General features: G+C 48.9%; 1 protein-coding gene across 7 annotated transcripts in view; it reads left to right on the top strand.

The window, feature by feature from the left end:
* The window catches only part of LOC138722430 (sodium- and chloride-dependent GABA transporter 2), a 39,001-nt gene extending 15,889 nt beyond the window's left edge, over positions 1 to 23,112 (top strand). For 5 of the 7 annotated variants that reach the window (XM_069860570.1, XM_069860560.1, XM_069860621.1 and 2 more), the window contains 9 exons: positions 3,082 to 3,216; positions 12,931 to 13,034; positions 17,037 to 17,161; positions 17,709 to 17,821; positions 17,967 to 18,104; positions 19,267 to 19,369; positions 19,995 to 20,095; positions 20,496 to 20,666; positions 22,604 to 23,112. In XM_069860570.1, coding sequence (XP_069716671.1) covers positions 3,082 to 3,216; positions 12,931 to 13,034; positions 17,037 to 17,161; positions 17,709 to 17,821; positions 17,967 to 18,104; positions 19,267 to 19,369; positions 19,995 to 20,095; positions 20,496 to 20,666; positions 22,604 to 22,723 — 1,110 coding nt within the window. In that variant the 3' untranslated portion in view covers positions 22,724 to 23,112. The remainder of the gene's footprint in view (positions 1 to 3,081; positions 3,217 to 12,930; positions 13,035 to 17,036; positions 17,162 to 17,708; positions 17,822 to 17,966; positions 18,105 to 19,266; positions 19,370 to 19,994; positions 20,096 to 20,495; positions 20,667 to 22,603) is intronic. The other 2 variants (XM_069860591.1, XM_069860581.1) reach the window with 2 other exon arrangements.
* Positions 23,113 to 24,965: the final 1,853 nt, after the last annotated feature.

The following is a 24,965-nucleotide window of genomic DNA, read 5'->3' as shown; positions in this document are numbered from 1 at the left end:
GCAGCTTGCAGAGATGATGTTTTCTGGTTTCCATGGAGTAAAATTAGAAGAAAAGAGCAACTGCTTGCTGTAGTGGCCTGGTAAAAGAAAGCAGAGGCAGTATAATAACAGCAAATATGATACTAAGATACAGCAAACATAGTGTGGGAAGCGCTGAGAACAAATTTGATCTATTTTAGGTACAAGTTCTATGGTAAATGCAAGTGCTTTTTAGCAAAAAAATCCACCAATGGCGAGATTTTTATCTTCTTGAAAACAGAAACTTTCTTTCAGTAAAGCAAGAGTGTCCACATGTTTATCAAACTGTGTATTTGATAATCCATCCAAAATGATGACTGTAGGAAAGAGATGCATATTAGTCCTGGGGATTTGCCTGTGGAGGGGCAAACACCACTAGCTGAAATCTCCCTTTTCAGAACAGCAGCAGTGGTTCGCGTCTTCTCATGTGGGGACTGCCTGTCCCTGAGGAGCACTTGCAGATACAGGAGGTTGTCACAGATGGAACCACTTTGCTGAGGCATGTGGATCAGATTCAAATAAAACCGTGGATGTTGTTGACCAGCGTGTGACAGAACAATCACACTGATCCCGGCAAGGTTCCTAGTGATGTAGTTAATGCTAACAATGCACAAAAAAAGGTTGAGTCTGAGCCAAACACTGAGTAATACGTCATTAGATCCAGATGTTCCTGTTGTTAGATAGAAGTTTGACACCCTTAATCCAGCAGAACATTCTCCATATTCAGGCCTGTTCCCAATGCAGATGTGAGCGACTGATGAATGAAAAGCTTAACACACTAGTTTGTGCAGGCTGAAATGTACATAGGACATTACCAAAATGTAAATCCAAATCGTATGCCAACCATCTACCAGTCTGTGTTTTGAGCCTCTAAAACTGGTGTCACACTATTTAGAGGCCCAGCGGAGAATGTGCCACCTGGCATCCTGGAAGAATCTGCACTGGGGTTCAGAGACTATGGGTTGGTTTTATGATTTTTGTTTTTAATCTTGCTTTCATGAGCTGAGAAAGATTAGACTTGCATCCTGTCATTTTCTGAAGGAAGAATTTGATTCTGCTGTAACTATAAGGATGATTGTTGAACTTGCAGGACCTGCAGATTTGATTAATTGTCACTGAAAAGCTCTAAATCAGAGGCTTCTTGAAAATTTGAGAATTAAGTGAATGATGGTGTTTGCCTGTGTTGAAGGGTGCTGGTCCTGGGTTCCTTCGATCTTTAGGATGCAGATTCAGAGGCACAGGGGTAGATCTGCTTGTACAGACATCTCAGGCAACCATGAGCCCCAGCAAGATGTTTTTCACCAGCCTCTGGGGCATTAACCAAGACCGCCACGATATAAGAGCAGGGTGCATGAAATGTCTAGAAAACCTGGAGCTGCAGGCCAAGATGATAAACTAGCAGTGTGATTTCTCACAGATGGGAGATATCTCAAATCCTTTTGTTTTTCTGCATTACATAACTGAATCACCAAAGAGTGTGTATCTTGATTTAAAGGACGTCTCGTAATGCAGTGTCAGGTTCTTTGGACATTGCTTTATTCCATTGGAGTATATTGGGGTGGTTCGAGAAGAAATCTCCTTTTGAGTCATTCAGATCAAAAGGATTATCCAAAGGTTGAGTGAAAGTGGTCGTACTGTCCAGGGGAATCACATGCTCATTCTGAGCAGGAACTCCTTTACTGCAGAAACTGCTATAGCTGTGGCAGAGCCTGTGATCCCCACTCAGAGACAGCAGACTTTAAGTGAATTTTTAATCAATTCATTTCAGATGGATGGGCAGGCATGAGAAATAGATCATTTCACATCGTTACATATTACGGTTCCTCTAGGGATGAGCTTTAGCGCTCTGGTGCGTAACTGCCCAAGCTGAGACAAGAGCTGTAAATTAGCATTCAGGTGAAGTGTGCTGATGGGAATCCTCACTCAGCATGTCCACAGAGGAAAAATCTGAAGGAGCAGAAGTTCTTTTTTGGCCTATTATGATACAACAGACTGAATAACTTTTTTTTTTCAAGCTGGTCAATAATTCTTGAAGGTGTTGAAGCAATGCAAAGGGGTGTATGACACTACTTGAATTGCTGGGGAGGCTGCATCAACCTTTGATATTGGGCAGTTTTTGTGGGAAATGCAAATCACAGAGTGTTGTTGTAGCATGCTACAGCAATTATCCTGAACAATACTGAAAGTATCCCAGTAATCCCCAAATTGAATGTTATGTTTACCAGGCACGGAGTCCTTGAAAGGATTAGCAGATACTGCAGAGTTCTGCTAAGGGATGTAGCTCCTTTACTAGACAAAGTGATTTCAACTCTTAGTCCATCTTTGTTACTCATGGGACTAGGGATGTAAAAAGCAAGAGGACACAAGCTGAAGGTCTTGTTTGGGTCTGAGTCCTTGGTGGCAAGTCTGAGATGTGCTACCCTGCTCTTCCTGAAGTGCCCATGTTGAGTGTTTGAACAGGTGTCAGTCAGCGGAGTGGCTGCATGATGCTGAAGTTGGAAGCGGTGGACGCAATCCAATTGCTAGTGTTTGCCCTGAACAGAGGAGCCCCAGTGCTGTCCCTGGTGGTCCTTTGGTAGCAATCACATTTCAGCATATATCTTTTATTTGTATACCTCTTCACTCTTGGTACTAAATGTTGGAGAGAAGAGACTCTCTGTGTGCCACCCAGGCCTCTGTTGGGGGTAGGAACATTCAGATGGATACTAGAGACAGCTCTGTCACTGCTGAACATAGATAACAGATGTTACACTGCTGGCTTCAGTGGAACTACTGTACCTCCAACCTGGTGACAGCGTGGCTTGGGGTCTGGATCGCTTTTAGAACTAGAAAGTTTTTCTCTGGTTTCAGACATGCCATGGCATGTCACAAGTTTCCTGGACTTACATTAAAATTTATTTCTTTCTACTGCAGCTGACGTCAAGGTGCTTGGTGAGGCAGCCTTACCCATCCCCTGCTGCTGCCCATCTCCTCTAGCCTGGGGTTGGTGCTCTGCTGCTAGTTGGCATTGCACTTTCTGGACTGTGCTGCTCGCTCATGCTTGTCCCTTCGTCCTCCTCTCAGGTGGTGTATTTCACGGCCACATTCCCATACCTCATGCTGATCGTTCTGCTGATCAGGGGAGTCTCCCTGCCTGGGGCATCCCAGGGAATCCTGTTTTACCTTTATCCAGACATCAGTCGTCTTGGGGACCCCCAGGTAAGGTGGAGAAGGGACCAAATGGCTGAACTGTGCTTGCATGGATGCCTGGAGCTGTCCTCTCTGCCTCCTTTTTCTTTTCTTACTCTTTTCCATCCAATTTCTTCTTTCTGTCTCCTCTTTTTTGCTCTCTGTGGGCATAAGTCAGGCCTGTGATTTTGGTGAGTACTCTGATTGTCTCCATGCTTTCTCACCCTTGGCCTTCACCTTTGCTGTTAGCATATTTTCTAGTCTGAGTTGGATCTGAATTGCCCAGGGGTGTGGGTGGTGGGATTTCACCCTTTGTTGTGAGTAGCACCTGCTGTGCCCCTCCTTTCTTGGGGAGACGGCTCTGCTGTGGAGGCAACCTGTACATGGGGTGCTGCTCTGCACTGTTCCCGCAGCTTGTGGGGATAAGCTCTGTTCCTGGCATGCTTGCACTGGCTTCCCTGGGAAGCATGCTGGGTGTGCAGATGGCAGGAGCTGTGGCATGCTGCACCACTTCCCAGGGACCTGGCTGCCCTCCTTGCCTCCCCGTCATTGGTGAGAAATTCCTGCCCGTCTGACAGGAGGGTCAGCACCCGACTGCTGCTTTTAATCTCTTTGGGACAAGTTCTTCCACGTTAAATCCTGGCTCCAGCTGAGCTGCTGTACCAGCCTTTGTGTGAAGGTGTTTCCAAAGTAGATTAAAGGGTGCTTGCCTGGAAAATAGGCCAGCAAAACCCTTCGTAACCCCATTAACCCTTTCTCCTCTAGTCCAACAATGTCGTAGTTATTTATTTTGCAAGCAGGAACATAAGTTCTGGGAGAAGGATGGCTCCAGCTGATCCTGCCTTCCCTAATGAAGAAGAGAGGATCCCTGTGGGTGGGTGTATCAGCACATCGGGGGCGGCTGAGTGATATCCCCATGTCCCACCCATGGCACGGGCAAAATGTGCGTCTGTGCATGTTAGTTTGACTTACAGTTACTGATCATGAGTGTCCAGTTTGCAGCTCCGGGTGGTCTGGTTTTTATCCTGGGAAAAACTCAGAGTTCCCGCTCAGCTTTCTTTAAGTCTCTCTTTGGTTGATTCTGTGCCTGAGCAGGGGATGAAAAGCCTCATTTTACAGTGCTGGCTACTCTCCTAGTCTCTTGGTTTACCTGTGGGCAGGAGGTGGGTAGGATGGCTGGTTCTCAGTGTGAAGGTGCAGCAAGGTTTGGAAAGGGTGAGGACAGGGTTGTGTTTGCAGTGTTTGTTTCTCCATTAATGCCAATGAGGTGCAAGAGACCTCTGAAATGAAATTATATTTTCAAATGGTGCTCATTCACTGAAAAGTCCTGTTGTTACTGTGACTATGTCACCCAGGGGACTGAATAAAATTACTTCAGGAATGGCACAGTTTTGCTAGTACTAGCTGTGGCCTCATTAGGTCTGTCCTGGCAAACTTTTCCAATTACAGCCTGAGCTTTAGAAACACAGCTTCCTTCCAGCCTGAAAAATGCTAATGCACTGGTGGAAAGGCAGAGTAACCCTTCAGAGCAAGGAGATGGCTTATACTCCATGGGGGGAGGAAAACTTCCTCGTCCCTCCCCGATTCTATCATTCCCCAATGAATGCTTCCTTTCTGCAGGAGAAAAGGAGTTGGCGGCAGAAGTTGCCTTCCTCCAGCATGCTTTAACCATCCAAACAAACCAAGTAGTGAAGCTCAAGGTTTCTCTTGCATTTTCCCATCAGAGTGGGAAGGGAAGGGTTAGTGCCCCAAGCCCCACAGACGCATGGTATACCCCCTTCTCTTTGTACAGGGACAGTGTGAGTCCAGCCAGCCCATCAGGGCCAAGTCGATTATAATTGATTTGCGCTCAGAGGATGGCGAGCTGCAATTATTTAGATGCAATCCTGCACTGCCCAATAAAAAAAAAAAAAGGGAGATCCCTTAGTGCCTGGGAAAGGGAGGAGGGATTTTGGAAATGAAAGAAAAATAAAATAAAAATACCCTCTCCAATCTCAGCTTTATGATAAGCCGCCTCAAGAAGAGGTATAAACAAAGGGCAAACAATATGCAAGGGGACAAAACCAAAACTCCTTCAAAGTATATGAAAAACTAGGTGAAAAGAGGGGATGAATTATTTAGCAGATCCTACCAGGGGAGCAGCAGCTGAGATGTGATTAAGTGTCAGAACATCTGACTAGTGTGTGAAAATCATTGCATATTACCTGCCAAATGACCTTGGACAGAACTGGGAAATCCTGCCTACAAGAGCTCAGGCTAGCTGATTGATGGTGGTCTCCTCCGGCCATGAAGCCTGCAAAGCCATAAATCTTCCTGCAGTTTCATTTTCTGAATCTATAAAATACTTATAATTAAAATAGTAAATACAATGCATTTGATAGGTCAATCAGACTATACAGAGAACCTGCCAAACAAAAGTTTTCATAATGAAGTCCACTTCTCAAATACAAGCAAATAAGAACAAAATCTCTGGAGAGATCATCTATTTTGAACTGTATGCCCTCAAACTAAAAAAGCAACCATGTATTTTGGTTTTTATTTGTGTAATATTTAGTATTATGATGTTAGCATTACTAGGCTCAAATTTTTTCCCCCTCCTTGACTGCATTTTCTGTGCTTCACAAAGTTCCTATGTATTTCATAGTATGGATTGTGTTTTAACCAAAAGGGATTATGGGATTGTTTACTATTCCACTTTTGATCACACCACCCTCTGCAATTATTTTTGTGGCAATTTTATCAGTTGTTTATTTTGGTAGATAATACTGGGATCTATGTATATGATTAAGGAGAGCGGTGCACCATGTGATCCACTGGGGGGAAGCTGAAAATAGAGGCATTCAGGACAGAAATAAGTTTTGAATGCGAGAAACTTGTAATCTGAAGAACTTTTCTCCGGTGCTGGCAGGCTCTCCATCGCTTGATGCTTTCATACCATGGTCAGACATTGTTTTACTAGACAGATTTAAAGAGAGAAGTGACAGGCTTGATGCAGAGAGTGATGGCAAAGTGTTTGGGTTTGCTTTAAAGAGAAGAAAAGTGATGGTCTCTTTTCACTCTGGTATCAAGTTTCAAGAGATTTTATCTAAATTTCATTTGGTTTAGTGAGTAAGAATGAAGGAGGAGTAAATTCAGCAGCATCTGAGCATTTCCCTCTGTGGAAAAGCAGCAATTATTTCTAAAAACCTCCCACTCTTTGTTTTCCTCTTGAAATCTCCAGAAACTCCAGTGCCTTGGTGTATGTGCTTGTACTTTATCTAGTCTTTATGTAAAGGAAAAATTTTCTGTGATGAGCTAATTTCCAGCTGTCCCAGCCATGTCAAAAGCACAAGCAGTGGCAAGGACCAGCAGAGGACCCTCAGCTCTGCAGACACCCCATAAACTATCCCCACCACAGCACCAGCCACCCAACCGTGTGCAGCACTGTGCCTGGACGCCCTGGCATGCTCTGCGCAGCTAAATTCAAAGCATTACCCTCATCCACACTCTGCTTCTCATTGTCTCCTTCTCTCAACTGCGTTACTGTTCAAATAACCTTCTCCATGTCTTCTTCCCGTTTTCTTTTACTGTTTTCCCTGGCAGTTGCTTTTTGGAGCTGTGTTTGTCCCTGCAGAGCTCCCACCGGTCCTGCTTCCCAATGAATGCAGCAGGAAAGGGAGGCAAGAGATGGGAATGTCCCCTCAGCTCTTCAGGGGGCTGCCTGCTGTCCCTGTAGCTGGAGAGGGAGCCTGTTGGGGTCCAGCTCACAGTTTGCAATGGAGCAACTCTCGCTGCCAAGGTTGTGCTGAGGATAAGCCTCTCAGGCTAGTGCAGGGAGGATGGGAGGTGCATGCTTCTTGCAAGGCTGTGACCTGCTGGGTTAACGGTGGGCCCCCAAAGCCATGCTGGGGAAGGGGTCAGAGCCCCCAGATCCTCTCCAAATTCAGGGCCCTCCTAATCCAACTCCATGACCAGTGAGAGCTGCTGCTTCCCAGCAAGAGGAGAGGATGACTGTGGGCCTGCCAAATATTATTTGTTCCCCTTATTTATTTTTTTCCCAGCAAGCCTTTAACTCGACCCCATGTGCTTAATGTGGTGCTGTTGCCTCCCCTTTCTGAAGGCGAATGTGTTTGTTTTCGTTCTGGAGGGTGACCCGCTGTGCCTGTGTGTGTACGTGTGTGCTGGTGAGGTTTCCACAGGCACGCTGCTCATATTCCCACCATGTGCCCTCGCATCCTTGCCTGGGACCCCGTGCCCTTTGCTCTGGCAAAGGATCTATGGAGGGTCTGTTAGCCCAGGCACCACTGCCTGCCTTGTGTAGGAGGCAGAGAGCAGGTACTGGGCAGCAGGGAGGGAGTGCTGGCAGCTCCTGCTGCATGCTGGAGGGTCTTGAGGCTAGTGTCCTCTCCTCCACCTTGCCTGAGTGAGGCAGGGTGAACCACAGCTGTATTTACCTTGTGCAGCTTCCTCCTCCCATGCCTCTCGCCAGCCCTGCTGGTGTGAGACCCCAGTGACTGGCTGGCTGTGGCTGCACAACCCTGCTGAGTCTGATGTCAGTGCTGACATAGCAGGAAGAAATAAAGCTGCCTTTCTGTCCGCCTGTGAGCAGTGGGGCAGGGAGGACCGTAAAGCTCAGCTTCCCTGGGCAGCGAGGAGCATCCATCAGAGCATCCCTCACCCCTTCACATGGCCCTAGGGCAGGCAGCTGTGCTCTTTGGGATGAACCAGAAATCTGTTTGTTTTCTTGTGGCGTTTAAAGAAACCCCAGCAGCAGGAGGGCTCCTTGTGCATAAAATGTCCCTGTGGGTTAGCTGGTGTCCCGAGGTGTGGGGGTTACATGAGGTTACATGCTCATTGGCAAGGCATCGTGGGGGCTTTGAGTGCAGGCACAGGGAGGTTAACTGGGGAACAAATACCCCATCCCTGATTCCTAAGGAGCCTGAGGATGTATTTTTCCAAGCTGCTGGGGCTTGGGCTGGGAATGTGATGTTTGTCTGTGTGTAGGGTGGGTGTAAGAACCAGGAACACTTTATGGAAAAGTTAGTGGCTTGTTCCCTACCTGTCCTCTCCTGAGGTAAATGAGGATGAGGGAAAGCATTGGCCTGGGGTGTGCAGCATGGTGGTGAGCTCTTTGCAGCAGGGCCCCAGGGCCGCACAGCCCTGAGCTGTTGCCGTTCTGTAGGATGTGGACTGGGGCCACTGGGCCAGTCCTGAATGAAGGGAAAACCAATAATCTGTAAATGGTGCCCTTGGTCTCTTGAGGTGATATCTTAGGAATCGAGATCTCCCCTTTTGAGGCTGGGCTGAAGCAATGTGTTTGCAAGATGCAGTGAGTGGCTGGTGGGTAGCATCAGCGCCACAAGCTGAGCTGTGAGCTGGCATGCTGGGAGTGAAAGAAATGCTGGTTTAACTGCAGCTCAAGACAGGTTGTTTTTGCTCTCTGCTCTGCGCTTTGCCGAGCAGGAACCTCCACGCAGTATGTACCCTCTCCGAGCTGTATCATCTCTGCTTGCTGATGAGGACAGTTTGGTGCCTCTCGGCACAGCACCTGTATTTGATATATGACATACACTGGGGTTCAATAACATTTTGCTCTAAAATGTTCTTTACTACTATCCATAAGTGCTTTGAGATTTTCCTAAGGAAGGATCTGTTTCAGTTCGGGAGGCTATTAAATTCCAGTACATGTAATAAAGCGAATATTGCTGAGAAAATTAAGGGGCGAAGGAATATGTCCTCTTAAAGGCCATAACCATCTTGGATAACTGCAGCTCAAGTGTGAATATTTTGGCTAAAAACAGAGTAGGAGGATATTACAAACTAGAGTAAGCAACATGTTCAAGGAAATTGAATTATGAATTAAATATACTGGATGGCTTAGAAAGCTGTAGACAACAATCAAACCAAAATACCCATGATGCCAATGTGCCAGTGAAATCTGAACAGGATAAACTCTAACAGTCTCTTTGGGACCAGTGGCCAAGAGAACAGCAGCATGCTTTATTTGCAGAGGAAAGAGAGCCCTGCCTGACCCCAGTGAGCCCCTTAAATCAGAGTGGAAATATTAAAATAATGAGAAGGCTGCTGATCAGCAGGACAGGAAGCAAAGGGAGGTCTTGGAAGGGCTGAAGAAAACATTTCTCTGAGTCACTGCAGGGAAAGAAATGAGCACAGGCAGCAGGTTGGGGAGGGAAGATTTGAGTTGCTGTTTTCTGAAGTGGGTGGTCCATGCAGTTCCTGTGAGACCCCAAGGGCCAGCAGGGGAGTGATGCTTCTCATGAGGGGCTTGAGGAGGAGGCTGGACCACAGGCAGGCTGAAGTCTCTTCCAGCTCCAGCAACCCTGCAGTCCTGAGACTTGCTGCCACTGCTCAGCTCCATCACTAGAGGGTCAATAACATCCATGGCATCGGTCTTGTTGCAGTCCATTGGCCCTGGGCTGCATCAAAAGAAGCATGATCAGCAGCCTGGAAGCGGTGATTCTCCCCTTCTATTCTGCCCTTGACCTCACCTGGAGAATTGCACTCAGTTCTGGAGTCCTCAGGAAGGACAGGGCTGTGTTAAAGCAAGTCCAGAGGAGGCCGGGAAGATATCAGAGGGCTGGAGCACCTTCCATACAAACACAGGCTGAGTGAGTTGGACTTGTTTAGCCTAGAGAAGGGAAGGCTCCGGGGAGACCTTAGGGCAGCCTTCTAGTACTTAAAGGGGGCTTCAGGAAAGCTGCAGAGGGACTCTTCATCAGGGAGTGCAGGGATAGGATGAGGGGAAATGGTTTTAAAGTGAAAGAGGGGAGATTTAAAGGAAATCGTTAGATGAAATTGTTTACTGTGAGGGTGGTGAGGCACTGGAACAGGTTGCCCGGCGAAGTTGTGGATGCCTCATCCCTAGAGATGTTCAGGTTGGATGAGGCTTTGCGCAACCTGATCCAGTGGAAGGGCAGTTGGAACTGGATGATCTTCAAGGTACCTTCCAACTCAAACCATTCTATGATATGATTCTACAATGTGACACCCAAGCAATTTGGGAACTGTCAGGCGGCTGGGAAGGATGCAAAGATGGCTTGGTCTTTGGCTCAAGAGCTGCAGTAAACTTTTAAAATGGGAAATAGAGTGTGTGCAGCCTGACCTGGTGCTCCCAGTCATGCTGACAAAGTAGGATAATAATCATTCCAAGTCACACTTAGTTTTATTTACACTATTTCAGCCTTAGGCTGCCTTGCTTCTGATAAAATAGGTCCTATATTCCCTTAAGACATATCTTTGGGGCTTGGCTCCCACACAACCCAATGTGCACCCTATGGGTGTTGAGTTGGGCAAAGCAGAGAGCAGAATGGGGAGCTCACACACCCTGTGCTGGTCTCTGCCTCACAGTCCAGGTTATACCTGGATTTTAGAAATGAGCCACCTTGTAAGCCATAGAGCTAATGAAGCTTGGTGTCTTGATATTTGGCTTCTACCATGTCTGGCAAAGCACTAGTTCTTTTTCTGCCCCTAGGATATTTCTCGTGTCTCTTGCTTGTGTGATTTGTCTGATATTTGACACTGGTTGACTCTCTCTCATTGTAGCTTTCTGCTCAGTGGGGATGCTGAGTTCCTTTCTTTTTGCTCTTCCCTGACTGTTGTGAAATTCATAGGTAGTTGATATTCTTGAGGTTTCTACCAACCATTAAATCTGGTTGAAACTTGTCATCTGGATGCAATGTTGTGGCAAGCATGGGGTAGGAAATTTGATGGCAATAGTCTTGTTATCTTGACAAACTGAACCACAAGGGCTCCAAAATCCGTTAGAGGGTGTGATTCAAGCCCAAATTTGATGAAAAAACAGAGCTCTATCTCTGAACAGCAAAATACAAAGCAAACCTAGCAAAGCATGTCACCCTGATCTGTGCAAAGATGCTTAAATTATTTATGCAAAGTTGTCAGTGGGTCTAACTCACCTTGCTTTGCCTAAAAAGCAGCTGAAAAGAAAGCTGTATCTTTACTGCCCACAAGCACTTTGATGCTTTAGGAATCAATTATAAAAAGGGCTTTGATTTTTTTTCTAATCTTTCTGAAATGAAAAAAAGGACTTATATTTTGCTGTCTAAATCTACCTCCCCATGCAGCTCTGCCAAAAAGAGTAAAATACACCGAGGTCAGTTACTTTTTCAATGTTCCAGTGCCTCTAACTGACTATCCCATTCCCACCCCATCATCTGTTCCTTCCCATTCTACAAATCATAGATTTACACTGACTCCCTGTGAAATTGTGAACAGGATTTCCATGGACTAAAGAGAAGGTGGTAAGGCTGCATATTAGTTACTTGCAGGACAGTGAGGGAGAGCTGTTTCATCAAAGCTAGCCCTAGAAACACTTTGCTTTATCTCCCTCCGCACTGCACTCCTGGGTCCTGCAGCAGTGGGCAGGGAGGGGATTTGTTCTGTGCAGCTTTCCCTTGAGCTAAAACCAGAATTTCCTCCAGGAAACCACAGCTGATGGGATCATAACATCCCTTCATAAGGCCCATTGGCCTAGGAAGAAGAAGGGGTAGACACGAAACAAAACCTCTTGCCACATGATTGCTCTTTCTCCAGTGTGGAAGAGGAAAGGCAGTGCCATGCACTTCTGAGTGTGGCCTGAGCAATGAGGTGGCTGGGCTGGGGCTGACTTGTAAAGGTGTAATTCAGAGTCAGTAAAATCTCTGTGGTGCTTTCCATTGACTTCTGTTCTTCTCAGGGGGCATCCTGGGGCAAAGCTGGTATTTGTCTAAGGGCTCACCAGCACTGCTTCTCTGGGGAAGGGGGGGATTAGCCAAATGGAGACTTCTCATGGAAGTTGTCCCAGTAGTGCTTTTCTTCTGCTTTTCTTTCCTGACTAGCTTATCTTTTGTCTCTAGAATGTGGTTGCTCTTCAGCATTTGTTGAATGATTGCCTTATCTTTGTTTAATAAACACTTCAGGAAAAACGATTTTGGGAAACAGTGTTTAATAAATAATCTTTGGCTTTGCTTCATTCCTCACAGTTGGTGCTTGCTTTTGCTGTTCTCTGCAGTGATGGTGGTTGCATTGGTGACTGCACACAGCTAGGCTTTCAAGATCAAATTTTGCATTGACAAATGTCAGTCTTGGAGCACTGGGACATGTAATTGACAGTGAGAGTGAAACTGAGCTATATAGTGCCTGGTGGGACTAGCAGCATTCTTGTGTCTTCTTTTAGGAGCTGTCTTCTGCAAACAACTCTGTTCATTTCTTGTACTCCTCTCCTCCCCAGTTAATTTTTTTCTAAGTTTTGGGGCCTTTAAATTACATCTTGGAGAGAAGGACAACCTCCAGAAGCTGTATGTACCTGTGTCAGCCAGTGGGAGACCAGGCTTGTCCAAATCCAGTCCCCCTCCCCTGCCAGCAGAGGGCTTCTTCAGCTCTCATGGAAAATATTCCTTTGGTCTCCCATTGTTAGGAGGCTCTGGAGAGCCACAGGGTTCTGCAGGTTTGTTGAAGGATGAGAGAGATGACGATGATGATATGTACTGTGGGTTTGCAAGGCTCCCAGTGCATCACATCCTTTTGGCACTCTTAGCATACCCTGGGATCCCGAGTACTGTAATTCCTGGTACTATATAATCTGCACCTGGAAAAGGCTTGTCTAGATGCCGGGTTTTGCAGACTTCCTGATCGTTTGCCTTTCTTCTGGTTATGGCAGCCCCTGGGAATCTGCCTCTTAGCACCTGTGCAGTTTCTGAGCGCTGTGCTGGCCTTGTCTCCTCACCTGTGTTTGCATCTCCCTTGCAGGTCTGGATGGATGCAGGCACTCAAATCTTCTTTTCGTATGCAATTTGTCTGGGATGCCTGACAGCTCTGGGCAGCTATAACAAATACCATAACAACTGCTACAGGTAACTGGCGCACGGCTCTGCTGCCTAAAGCCTTCCCCTCCCTGAACATCAGTGCACATAGGCTGGTGAACTGCTGCAGGCTAGTGCTTTTTGAAGTGCTCTGTCTTCTGTTTCTACTCAAGGCATTTGACAACTCTTTCCAGGTATTTTCTCCTCAAATCCAGCTCTGTGCCTTCTCCCCAAGGGAAATTTCTGGCCATGCCATGGATGATGAATCCCCTGTTCCACACCAGCTGAGACCCAGAAAAGTCAGATCCCCTTCATTAGCTTTGTGAACCCAGCCCACACTTCAGCCTCCCCTATCACATGGGTGCATGAGTAGCCATAGAGGAAGCAGGGCTGCAAGATCTAATAAGGGCTGCAGACTGGAGTCCTTTCACTTTGTAGTTTATCCATCCTAGGTTCATTTGGACCTATTGTCTTGCACAACTGTCAATGCCCTGGGCTCCTATATGTTACCTGTGTTCTACATACAAGCCTGCAGACATGATTTCTGTTTCTTTTTTACTCTTTGCATGCTGGACTGTCCTTGACGCAGATGGGCCAAGTGGCCAAATAGAATCAGGCTGTCAGGCTGAAGTGGTCAGGTGAAAATAAACAAATTTTGCTGTAAATTAATCCATCATCTGAAGCTGCATCCCCAGAGGAATAAGACTAGTGTGAGTGGAAGAGACCACCTCTAGGTAAAACTACCCACCTCCCTTCCCACCCTTTCTCTGCTGACCGTGTTGCTCCTGGCACTGGATTCTCCCTACATGTTTTAAATTGTGGTTGTTGCCATGAAAAGTCCAGGCAGACCACTGGCTACATGGTCCTTGCTTGGCATCTTTACCTCTTTTCACCTGAGAAGAAGTTCACTCCTACTGCAGGGATGCATCTCTACCAGCAGCTGGGCTGTGACTCCAGTTTCATAGAATCATAGAATAACCAGGTTGGAAGAGACCCACCGGATCATTGAGTCCAACCATTCCTATCAAACCCTAAACCATGTCCCTTAGCACCTCGTCCACCCGTGCCTTAAACACCTCCAGGGAAGGTGAATCAACCACCTCCCTGGGCAGCCTGTTCCACTGCCCAATGACCCTTTCTGTGAAGAATTTTTTCCTAATGTCCAGCCTAAACCTCCCCTGGCGGAGCTTGAGGCCATTCCCTCTTGTCCTGTCCTCTGTCACTTGGGAGAAGAGGCCAGCACCCTCCTCTCTACAACCTCCTTTCAGGTAGTTGTAGAGAGCAATGAGGTCTCCCCTCAGCCTCCTCTTCTCTAGGCTAAACAACCCCAGCTCTCTCAGCCACTCCTCATAAGGCCTGTTCTCCAGCCCCTTCACCAGCTTTGTTGCTCTTCTCTGGACTCGCTCCAGAGCCTCAACATCCTTCTTGTGGTGAGGGGCCCAGAACTGAACACAGGATTCGATGTGTGGTCTCACCAGTGCCGAGTACAGAGGGAGAATAACCTCCCTGGACCTGCTGGTCACGCTGTTTCTGATTACAAGCCAAGATGCCATTGGCCTTCTTGGCCACCTGGGCACACTGCTGGCTCATGTTCAGTCGGCTGTCAAACAACACGCCCAGGTCCCTCTCCTTCAGGCAGCTTTCTAGACAGACTTCTCCTAGTCTCTACCAGTGCGTAGGGTTGTTGTGCCCCAAGCGCAGGACCCGGCACTTGGTCTTGTTAAACCTCATGCCATTGGACTCTGCCCAGCGGTCCAGCCTGTTCAGATCCCTTTGCAGAGCCTCCCTACCCTCCAGCAGATTGACACTCCCACCCAGCTTAGTGTCGTCCGCAAACTTGCTAAGGGTGCCCTCAATGCCTTCATCCAGGTCATTGATAAAGACATTGAACAGGGCTGGACCCAGCACTGAGCCCTGGGGAACCCCACTTGTCACTGCCCTCCAGCTGGATTTCACACCATTTCCCACCACTCTCTGGGCCCGGCCAGCCAACCAGTTTTCCACCCAGGAGAGTGTGCGCCTGTCCAGGCCAGAGGCTGACAGTTTCTCAAGCAGAACGCTGTGAGAAACTGTGTCAAAGGCTTTACTGAAGTCCAGAAGTCCAGTTTCTTTTCATGTCTCTTCTCTCAGATGCAATTTTGAGATTTAAAGCTGTAGGAAAAGAAGAGATAATGGATTTGTCTCTGGCCTGCTGCATGTCCTTGGGTGTTAGCCCTTTACATCTCCAGTCTAGATGTGTAGCATGGAAATAATGACAGGGGCTGCTTAGCAGGGAGGTTGTAAAGAGCTTCTGTAGCTGTAGCTGGGAGATGCTACAGAAAGGTGAGAGACGACTGTTTGCACACAGACCCTTTATGCTATTTGGCTTTGCTAGGGAAATTATACATATTTTGGTGTGAAACCTTTGACCAGCCTATTTGCAGGCATGGAGTCAGTTTTAATGAGCTGGTCCTGTGCTCTTCAGCCTTGGTTTGTGTAGGAGGACAGAACCAGGCTTCTTCAGGGCAGAAATATACCAGTGTGGGGACCCACTCAGTTACCCTGGGCCAGATGTATCCTTCGGTGGCCTGCAAGAGGAAAGGATGCAGGCAGGAGGAACCGTTTTTCATATGACAGCAGTCCAAGATGGCACCAAACAGCAAAGACCTTTTTTTTTTTTTTTTAATTTTCTGGGACAGTGAGGTATATCATGAGGACTCGCTGGTTCCCTTTTGGGTGAAAATCTGGAGAGACCTCTTTGCTCTGGCCATTCCTCATAAGTTACCTTCCACCACAGCACCCCTTTCCATCTCCCAGGTGACTGGAGAGCACCATGCTAGAGGTTTGACCTGACCCGCATACAGCCAGGGAGAAGACAGAGAAATTCTGCGAAGGAGGAGGAACTATTTGAAATAAATGTGGAATCTGTATAAAATGACTGAGCAGTGGAGAGCAGGAGGTTTATTGCGACCAGAGTAATGAGGTTCTGTCATGGGCTTCCCACTGGGTTAGCTGAGCTTTTTTGAGTGTGATGCTCCTTACCAGCCAGGAGATTTGAGGGGACTCTCTCTGCAGTCTCCTTTGCCTTAGAAATCAAGTGCAAAGGCAGAGCAATGGTGTTAGGCACTGTGGAATCCGTGACAGTGCAAAGAGCTGTGCTTGGGAAGGAATAATCTGAATTTGTATGGCGTAGGGGCTCTGCGTGAACTGTACTTTCTCTCTAGAAGTGGTTGCAGACCGTGATAGATCTAGTTAATGTGCAGGGAGGAGCACGAATGCCCCTAAATGCTAGATGCCTAAAGACTGATACAGAAAATCACACTGGATTTGCAGAGTAGCATTTAACAAAGTCAGAGTGGGCCATGAAATGCCAGAAGGCGTACGTTCAGTTTGGTTCAGAATATCTCAAAAAGATGCTGCAAATGTTATTGTTGTCCCCAGGGTTGCAGTCACAAGAGGACTAGGGAGAGTGGAGCGTGAAAAGGAATTGGATAGATAAGAGATGTTTAGTTTAAAGAGTAGATGGATGAGAATGAGATGAAAGAGAGACAAAAGGGGAATAGATCAGAGAAGATAAATTGTAAGGCCCTGCTCATCTTCTTCACATAAAGTGAGGACCAGGAACTATCTGGAATTGCTGAGAACAAAGAAGATTGTAACTGGTCTGAGAAATCTATTAAATCAAAAAACCATGCCCCCTTTTCAGACAAATAATCACTGGTACTCCCTGCTACAGGAGGGACTGTGACAGAGAGAGGAAAAAAGAAAGAAGTCAGACATTTAGATGTGTAGTGAGACTGTCTCACAAGTGAGGAGCTTAGGTGAGGAATGCAGTTGTGTGCTGTCCTTGGAGAAGGTTTTCTCTTGCGGAGATCCTGCTGTGTTGCTTACCCTGGGGCATCCTTCTGCAGCTCCTGGTGCCAAGCTGAGCTGTGGTGATGCTGGGAGAGAGATCTTGCTGTGGGCACAGTGGCTGGGCCAAGATAAGGGGTGCTGCCCCAGGGGGCTTCTATGGGTTGTCACGGGGGTCATACCTAGACCCCACCTGGCTGATGCTGTGCTGTCTTGTCCCAGGGACTGTGTGGCCCTCTGCTTCCTCAACAGTGGCACCAGCTTTGTGGCCGGCTTTGCCATATTCTCCATCCTGGGCTTCATGGCGAGGGAGCAGGGTGTACCCATCGCCGATGTGGCTGAGTCAGGTGAGTGGGGCTGCGGTGCGATGGGACCACAGGGGTGCCACTCATCAAGGTGACCATGCCCACAGGATACCCAGCCTGGGACAAACGATAGTGCAGCTGCAGGTTCTTGTCCTGGTGCACAGCTCTGCTTACTGCCTCCAAAAAACAGGGAGAAACAAATCCATGCTCATGAAATATTAAACTGCAATTGCCATGGCTTGAGGTCAATATAAGCTGCCTGTAAGAGTTACAGGTAGCGTGAGGCAGCTGCTGTCGCTTGGTGAGGAAGAGAGGTGTCTGCATGCAACGCCCAGGCTTGGGCTGTACTTCCATTAGATCAGAGGCTTTCCCTGGCTCCCAGCCCTTGTGGTGGTGGTGCAGCTCGAGCTTGCTCTGGGTTTCATGTCCAGCACTGGTATAACCGGTGCAAGAGGCTGCGTGGCTGCAGGCTGTCCTTTAGCCAGGTGGCTGCCTCAGGCAGGTCTGCACCAGCTATGCCCTGCTGCTGTTGCTGCTGCTGCTGCTGCTGCTATGTTGCTACCTGCTCTGAAAGCCCTTCTCCCTGCAGGGCCTGGCCTGGCATTCATCGCCTACCCACGGGCTGTGGTCATGCTGCCCTTCTCCCCACTCTGGGCGTGCTTCTTCTTCCTGATGGTTGTTTTGCTGGGACTGGACAGCCAGGTAAAGGCACAGGTGCAGGGCGATCTCCTGCCACACAAAACCCACCATCCCTTTGGGACAGGCTTGAACTTGACTGAGTGAGGGCAGCGGGACTGGGGAGCCAGTCAGGATGGGGTGACAGAAGACCGATCTCTGCTCTTTGCAGTTTGTCTGTGTGGAGAGCCTTGTCACAGCTCTTGTGGACATGTACCCCACCATCTTTCGCAAGAAGAACCGTCGGGAGACCCTCATCCTGCTGGTTTCGATCCTCTCCTATCTGGTCGGATTGGTGATGCTCACAGAGGTATTTTGGGCGCAGACCACCTGTACGGTGCTTGCTGGGTCTGAATGCTCCCTTGGCAGAGGGGCTCATGGTGGGTGGTGGGGTTTGTGCTGGGGCTAAGAGGCCCATCCTGCTGCACAGTGCCTGGGGGACGCTGCCCTTCCCTCCCTGTGGATTTTGCATTTCCCTTTCAGTTCTTACTCTTTGTGCCCGTCACAGTTATGGTTGGACTCGATGATCCAGTGGGTCTTTTCCAACCTGGTGATTCTATGATTCTCCTGCCAAGGCTGATAACTGGAGCTGTGGATAGCTCATATTTTGGTTATAGATTTATCTTTACACAAGCCAAACCTTTAGAGCTGTAGCCTGTTGCATGATGATGCGAGTGCCTTTGTCCTTCTCTTTCTTCCTGGATGGGGATACATGAACATTTGATGTAAAGAGACTTGGTCGGCTGGCGTGTGTCCCATATCTGTTACGCTGATTTGCTGTATATTCCCCCTGTTGTGATTAATTGCCCGGGGGTTAAATTATTCTGGTTTAAAACTTTAACTCCCCTTAGCAATGTGTGAGGGGATCAGTGCTGCCATGATGCTTTTGCATCATCTGATTTCACTTGCGTGTAACTTTGAAAAAAGTTGCCTTTGATGTCCACCTGCAGCTTTGTGCCTGAACTTACCTGCCAACCCATTTTGTAGACAGCCTGGGAGGCCTGGGCAGTGAAACAGCCAGGCTGCAGCCTCTGGACCCACAGCAACAGACACCTGCAAACCCACGTGCGCAGCTACAAATTAGGAGGTTAAAGTAAAATCAGATGTAGTGTGTCTCTTAAGGGGGTTCCCACCTGCACTTCCAGATACAAGAGTTGCTTTGGGTTTGCCTTCTCCTAAAATATCTCCACAGTCTCTAGCAATCACTTGCCCTCCCCTGTCCTGCTTTGGAATTAAAAGTTTCTGAGACTCCTGAGAGCAGGTTGATTGCATGTCTCTATCAGGCCTTGAGCACAAGGAATGTGGCCTGTGCTGTTGGCTAAAAACCTGCTCCAGAGAGAAGAAGGTGCCTCTGGCTCTGGAGGACATGTTGAGTTTGTTTCCTGCTCTTTGCTGGAACTCTTTTGCCTGTGCCTCATTTCTCTCCCCTTTCTCTCCCCACCTCACCTTGCTGCCCACTTGGCCCTTCCCAGGGCGGGATGTATGTCTTCCAGCTCTTTGATTACTATGCTGCCAGTGGCATGTGCCTGCTTTTTGTGGCCATCTTCGAGACTCTCTGCATCGGCTGGGTCTATGGTGAGTATGAACCACAAGGGACCCCCTGCTCTGGTCACTCAGGCTCTTGCTTGGTCATCCTCAAAATGCCAGTCTGTAGCTGATCTTGGCAAGTGCTTCGCAGCACAAGGCAGACCTCTAAACCCTTGCTTTGGTGCCACTGGACTCAGCTGGCGGTGGCTTCCTCACTGCAATGCCCTGGGAGATCTCCTTGGCAGATATCCTCAGCATGTTCCAATGTGCCCCTGCTTTGGAGGCTCTCCTTCCCTGGGACTTAGAGCTGGCTGGGAAGTCTTTTACTACCTGTGTATAGAGGAGTCCAAGACCCTCAAACACTTTTGAGAGCCCTCTCTCAGCCTTGGCATTCAAAAGGGATGGGTAAAACCTGGGTTCATATGTGAAATGCTGAGGAGCTGGCCCTGCTGACCCATTGGGCTGTTCTCATGCAAGGGGATATTAATACTGGACAAATACTGAAGCTGGCCGCATTTCTGTTGAGCTCCTCAACAGGGTTGTCAGACAGGCTGAAGTTACTGCCTTGTCTTCTGAGGAGAGCCCAAGCAGCGTTTATGCAGGACCCTGGACACGCAGACCCTGCTGCCCTCTTTCCCTGGTAGCAGTGAGGCATCCTTCCCCTCTTCTGCAGGTGCTGAGCGTTTCTACGATAACATTGAAGATATGATTGGCTATCGGCCATGGCCTGTCATCAAATACTGCTGGCTTTTCATCACCCCAGTGGTTTGCACGGTGAGGGCCCACAGGAAAAGGAGATACGGGGAGGAAGATGGGCAGAGAAGCAGATACCTACGTATAGGGGGTTATGTGGCCTGTACTATGGGAGCAAGTTGTTCTGTGTGTTTGTGGCTTTGAGGGGCAGGTGTGGGGATAAACAATGGGGAGAGGGGCCTGGCTTAGCAGTGACAGAGGTGTCTGCTTGTGGGGTGAGCTCCTTGCTGCTGTGCCCAGTGTTGAGTGTGAAGGCTGTCCCAGCAAAGCCTGCTTGACTGGTGTCTCCTCTGTTGCTGTCCTGGGGAAATCTGTGTTACCACGAAACTCTGTGCAGGTGTGGACTCACCAGGAAGACCTCTCTTAGCTAACAATGTTGATTTTCTTGCTCTTTTTCTCTTGCTCTCTTCCACCTTGGCAGGCAACCTTCTTGTTTTCTCTGATCAAATACACTCCGCTGACCTACAACAAGAAGTACGTGTACCCATGGTGGGGAGACACCCTGGGCTGGCTGCTGGCCCTCTCCTCCATGGTGTGCATTCCTCTCTGGATTGTCTACAAACTCTCCACCATCAAAGGCTCCCTCAGAGAGGTAAGGCTGGTGCTCTGGGATCAGGGCATGGGCGGTACTTCTGTGTTGAAGTCCAGCCTTGCAGGGGGTTCATTTGTGTGTTTCAGACTAATTAGCAGGCAGCCTTGAATAAATTGATTGAACGAGTCCATTGCTAAAACAGAGTTGTTTTTTTTGAAATTCTGCCTGGCAGGAGGACTACTTCAAGTGAGCTGTTGCCTCTTTGTGCCCTTTGCTTCTGTCTCATTTGAAGCCCTGTTAGGATAAAGTTCTTAGATGGAGAGGATAAAGATGATCACCCGTGTCTTGAGCCAGTTTGGAGCCTGCCCTTTCCTGAGGCTTGAGGATTTCCTCTGAGAAAGCTCCAGATCCCACGAGTGTTGTGGGCAGCTGAGTTCCCCAGTCTATGCTGATGCCATGGGTGGAGGGGATCATCAAGAGTCTAGAATTTCCATCACAGCCTCAGTGCCCTGGGCCTGCCCAGAACTGCTGTGACCCATTGCTGGCTGCCCGGGGTGTGCATTGTGCATTGGGAGGGTGGGGAGCTGGCAAACAAGACCTTGCTCCAGACAGGCATCTCATCTCTGCCATGGCTCATGGTTTTTGGGGGAGGTTTCACAAAGAGTCATGAACCCCCAGTATCCCACCTGTTCCCTGCCTCCTGCAAGTGCTCAAGAGTCATAGAATCATAGAATCACTAGGTTGGAAAAGACCCACTGGAGCATCGAGTCCAACCATTCCCATCAATCGCTAAACTATGTTCCTCAGTGCCTCATCCACCCGTCCTTTAAACACCTCCAGGGAAGGTGACTCACCCACCTCCCTGGGCAGCCTGTTCCAGTGCCCTATGACCCTTTCTGTGAAATTTTTTTTCCTGATGTCCAGCCTGAACCTCCCCTGGAAGAGCTTGAGGCCATTCTCTCTTGTCCTGTCCTTTGTCACTTGGGAGAAGAGGCCAGCTCCCTCCTCTCTACAACCTCCTTTCAGGTAGTTGTAGAGAGCAATGAGGTCTCCCCTCAGCCTCCTCTTCTCCAGGCTAAACAACCCCAGCTCTCTCAGCCACTCCTCATAAGGCCTGTTCTCCAGCCCCTTCACCAGCTTTGTTGCTCTTCTCTGGACTCGCTCCAGAGCCTCAACATCCTTCTTGTGGTGAGGGGCCCAGAACTGAACACAGGATTCGAGGTGTGGTCTCACCAGTGCCATGTACAGAGGGAGAATAACCTCCCTGGACCTGCTGGTCACGCCGTTTCTGATAGAAGTCAAGATGCCATTGGCCTTCTTGGCCACCTGGGCACACTGCTGGCTCATGTTCAGTCGCTGTCAACCAACACGCCCAGGTCCCTCTCCTCCAACCAGGTTTCCAGCCAGACTTCTCCTAGTCTGTAGCACTGCACAGGGTTGTTGTGCCCCAAGCGCAGGACCTGGCATTTGGCCTTGTTAAACCTCATGCCATCGTACTCTGCCCAGCGGTCCAGCCTGTTCAGATCCCCAATGGATTGTGAAGCAATGGAGCCCTGACTCCTGTGTCCAGCACAGACAGGGAGGAGCAGTCACAGCTGCAGAAGCATGTCAAGGGCCACACTGCATGATGTAGGGTGTAGCCCCGTACATGCTTGCCCCACTTAAGGCTCTCCCTTTGCAGTCTGTGCTGATGGAAAGGATCGTACTTGGGCAGCAACGTTTCTTTTGACTGCTTTCTAGCCCTGGTCTAGAGCAAATGGAGGACAGAATTTCCTACCATGTCTCTCATGTGCTCAGTGCTTGTCTTGGGTCAGGTGATTCAAAGATGAGTTCATCCCCTCAGTTTCTGAAGTGCTAGCTGTCCTTATTCAGGGCATCTCTGGCATTTAGTAACAACTCTTGCCTGGCTGGCTGAATGATGCCTATGACTGAAAGGGGAGGACTCAGGTCACCTTTTGTCCTTGCACCTACGTTCAATGCCTGCCTTTGCCTTCCAGAGGCTCCGCCAACTCACCTGTCCACTTGAGGACTTGCCTTCCAGGCTGGACACAGGAGAGCCCATTCCCTCCACCAGGGCTGGCCTACTGATGTTGACAGAGCTTGAATCTCATTGCTAGGACCAGCATGGCTCTCCCTCCCTCTGCACAGGACAGTTTCTACACAGCCTTTACCACCTGTGGAATAACACAAGGATTCTTCACTCGTCAAGGAGAGTGGGGTTTCTGGGCTGAGCTCTCTTCTCTGGAAGATTTGAAGAAATGAGGAAGAGGCTGCCATCAAAATTGTCTTTGTGGAGTTAACAATGCACCTTAATCCTCTCCTTGGAGAGAGCTCAGAAGGGACAGATGAAACACCAGTGTTCCTGAGCATCCCCAGCCTTTTGGTGGGCAGAACTGAAGGACTGATCCTGGAGCGGAGAGTGTCAGAGAGTCTCAGAGGTGTGGCTGTGGTATGGACTTTGAAAGCTTCTGCATTCATTCCATTAAACCCTTGTTTTCCCTCTCTAGATCTGCTCTGTCTCAGTTTTGTCTCATCAGCGTCTCTTACATGTTAGGTGGTATGTGTGTTAGGGGAGCTGTGATGGGCATTCAGGCCTGGATCTCTGCTGGACTGGCACATCAGTGTGGGAGGGAGCCAGAGAAGAGGAAGCTTAGTTAGAGTGGGAAGGAAAATGGGGAACAGCAGTTTGGAGGCCCCTGTAATTGGTAGGCCTGGGGTTCCTAGGTGAAGAGGAGAGTGCAATGCCATCTTCTGCTGGAGCTGTTGCCAGCTCCCAGCCAAAATAGTCATCTGGCTGATGAATCATAGAATTGTAGAATCACTAGGTTGGAAAAGACCTTTGAGGTCATCGAGCCCAACCCTATCTGTCCACTACTAAACCATATCCCTACGCACTTCATCTTCCCGTCTTCTAAATACCTCCAGGGATGGGTACTCAACCACCTCCCTGGGCAGCCTGTGCCAGTGCCTGATAACCCTTTTGTCCTAATGTCCTATCTGAACCTCCCCTGGCGCACCTTGAGGCTATTCCCTCTCATCCTGTCACTTGGGAGAAGAGACCAACACCCACTTTGCTACAGCCTCCATTCAGATAGTTGCAAACAGTGACAAGGTCTCCCCTCCGCCTCCTTTTCTCTAGGCTAAAACAACCCCAATTCCCTCAGCCTCTCCTCATAAGACTTGTTCTCCAGACCCTTTACCAGCTTCATGGAGTCACCGAGCTATTCCTGGGGCCTGAGAGGAGCGCGTGGGTTTGCGTTTTCTTTGTGCGAGTGAAAGACCATGGAAAACTCTCCCTTGCCTCTGCAGGTCCATGTGTTTTTCCTTTATTTTTAATTTTTTTTTCCTCCTGCTGACTGCCTTCTGGGTGCTCTAAAGCCACTTATTTTGATTTTTTTCCTGCCTATGGAGGAAGGGCTGCCTGACTCTAGCGGGATCCGCATGTTAACAAACAGGGCCCCATGTTTCCACGCTGTTTCGCTGAAAAAAAAAAAAAAATTAAAAAAGCTTGTGGTTTAAGTGCTGTAGCCACAGCATCCGAGGAGGGCAGCCAGAGGACACATCCCTGCAGGAAGCTGGATGCCTCCCGGGAAACCTCGAGGAAGCTGGAGCCCTATGGGCACCGCGCTGCGGGAAGAGGCGAATCAAAGCAACCCGCGCCGCTAGCCACAAGGTGGCCCCAGGAGCTCAGCTACGGCCACCGGGCCCGGGGGGCAGGGGCGGAGCTGGACGATTGGGTCCAATTCTGGAATCCTCCTCATCAGAGGGAGATGGAGCTGTTGAAGCGGGTCCAGAGGAGGGAAACAAAGATGGTCAGAGGGTTGGAGCACCTCCCATACGAGGACAGGCTGAGAGAGTTGGGGTTGTTCAGCCTGGAGAAGAGAAGGCTCCAAAGAGACCTCATAGTGACCTTCCAGTACCTGAAAGAGGCTGCAGGAAAGCTGGGGAGGGACTGTTCACAAAGGCTTGTACTGACAGGACAAGGGGGAACGGGTATAAACTGGAGAGGGGCAGATTTAGACTAGACATAAGGAGGAAATTCTTCACCATGAGGGTGGTGAGGCACTGGCACAGGTTGCCCAGGGAAGCTGTGGCTGCCCCATCCCTGGAGGTGTTCAAGGCCAGGTTGGATGGGGCTTTGAGCAGCCTGATCTGGTGGTAGGTGTCCCTGCCCATGGCAGGGGGGTTGGAACTGGATGATCTTGAAGGTCCCTTCTACCTCAAACCATTCTGTGATTCTCCTGGGTCATGATGATCCTGCTGGTTTCCCCCAGTTGCCCGTTGAGGTTTTCACTGCAGACAGCAGCTGCCCAGAGGGAACGGTGACCCCACTGGTGGCAAACACCAGTTTCAGTCCCT

This window comes from Phaenicophaeus curvirostris, chromosome 1 (assembly GCF_032191515.1).
Source record: "Phaenicophaeus curvirostris isolate KB17595 chromosome 1, BPBGC_Pcur_1.0, whole genome shotgun sequence".
NCBI classification, from domain to species: Eukaryota; Metazoa; Chordata; class Aves; order Cuculiformes; family Cuculidae; genus Phaenicophaeus; species Phaenicophaeus curvirostris.
The sequence above is the reverse complement of the archived record's forward strand: the minus strand, read 5'-3'. Positions and strand labels throughout refer to the sequence as shown.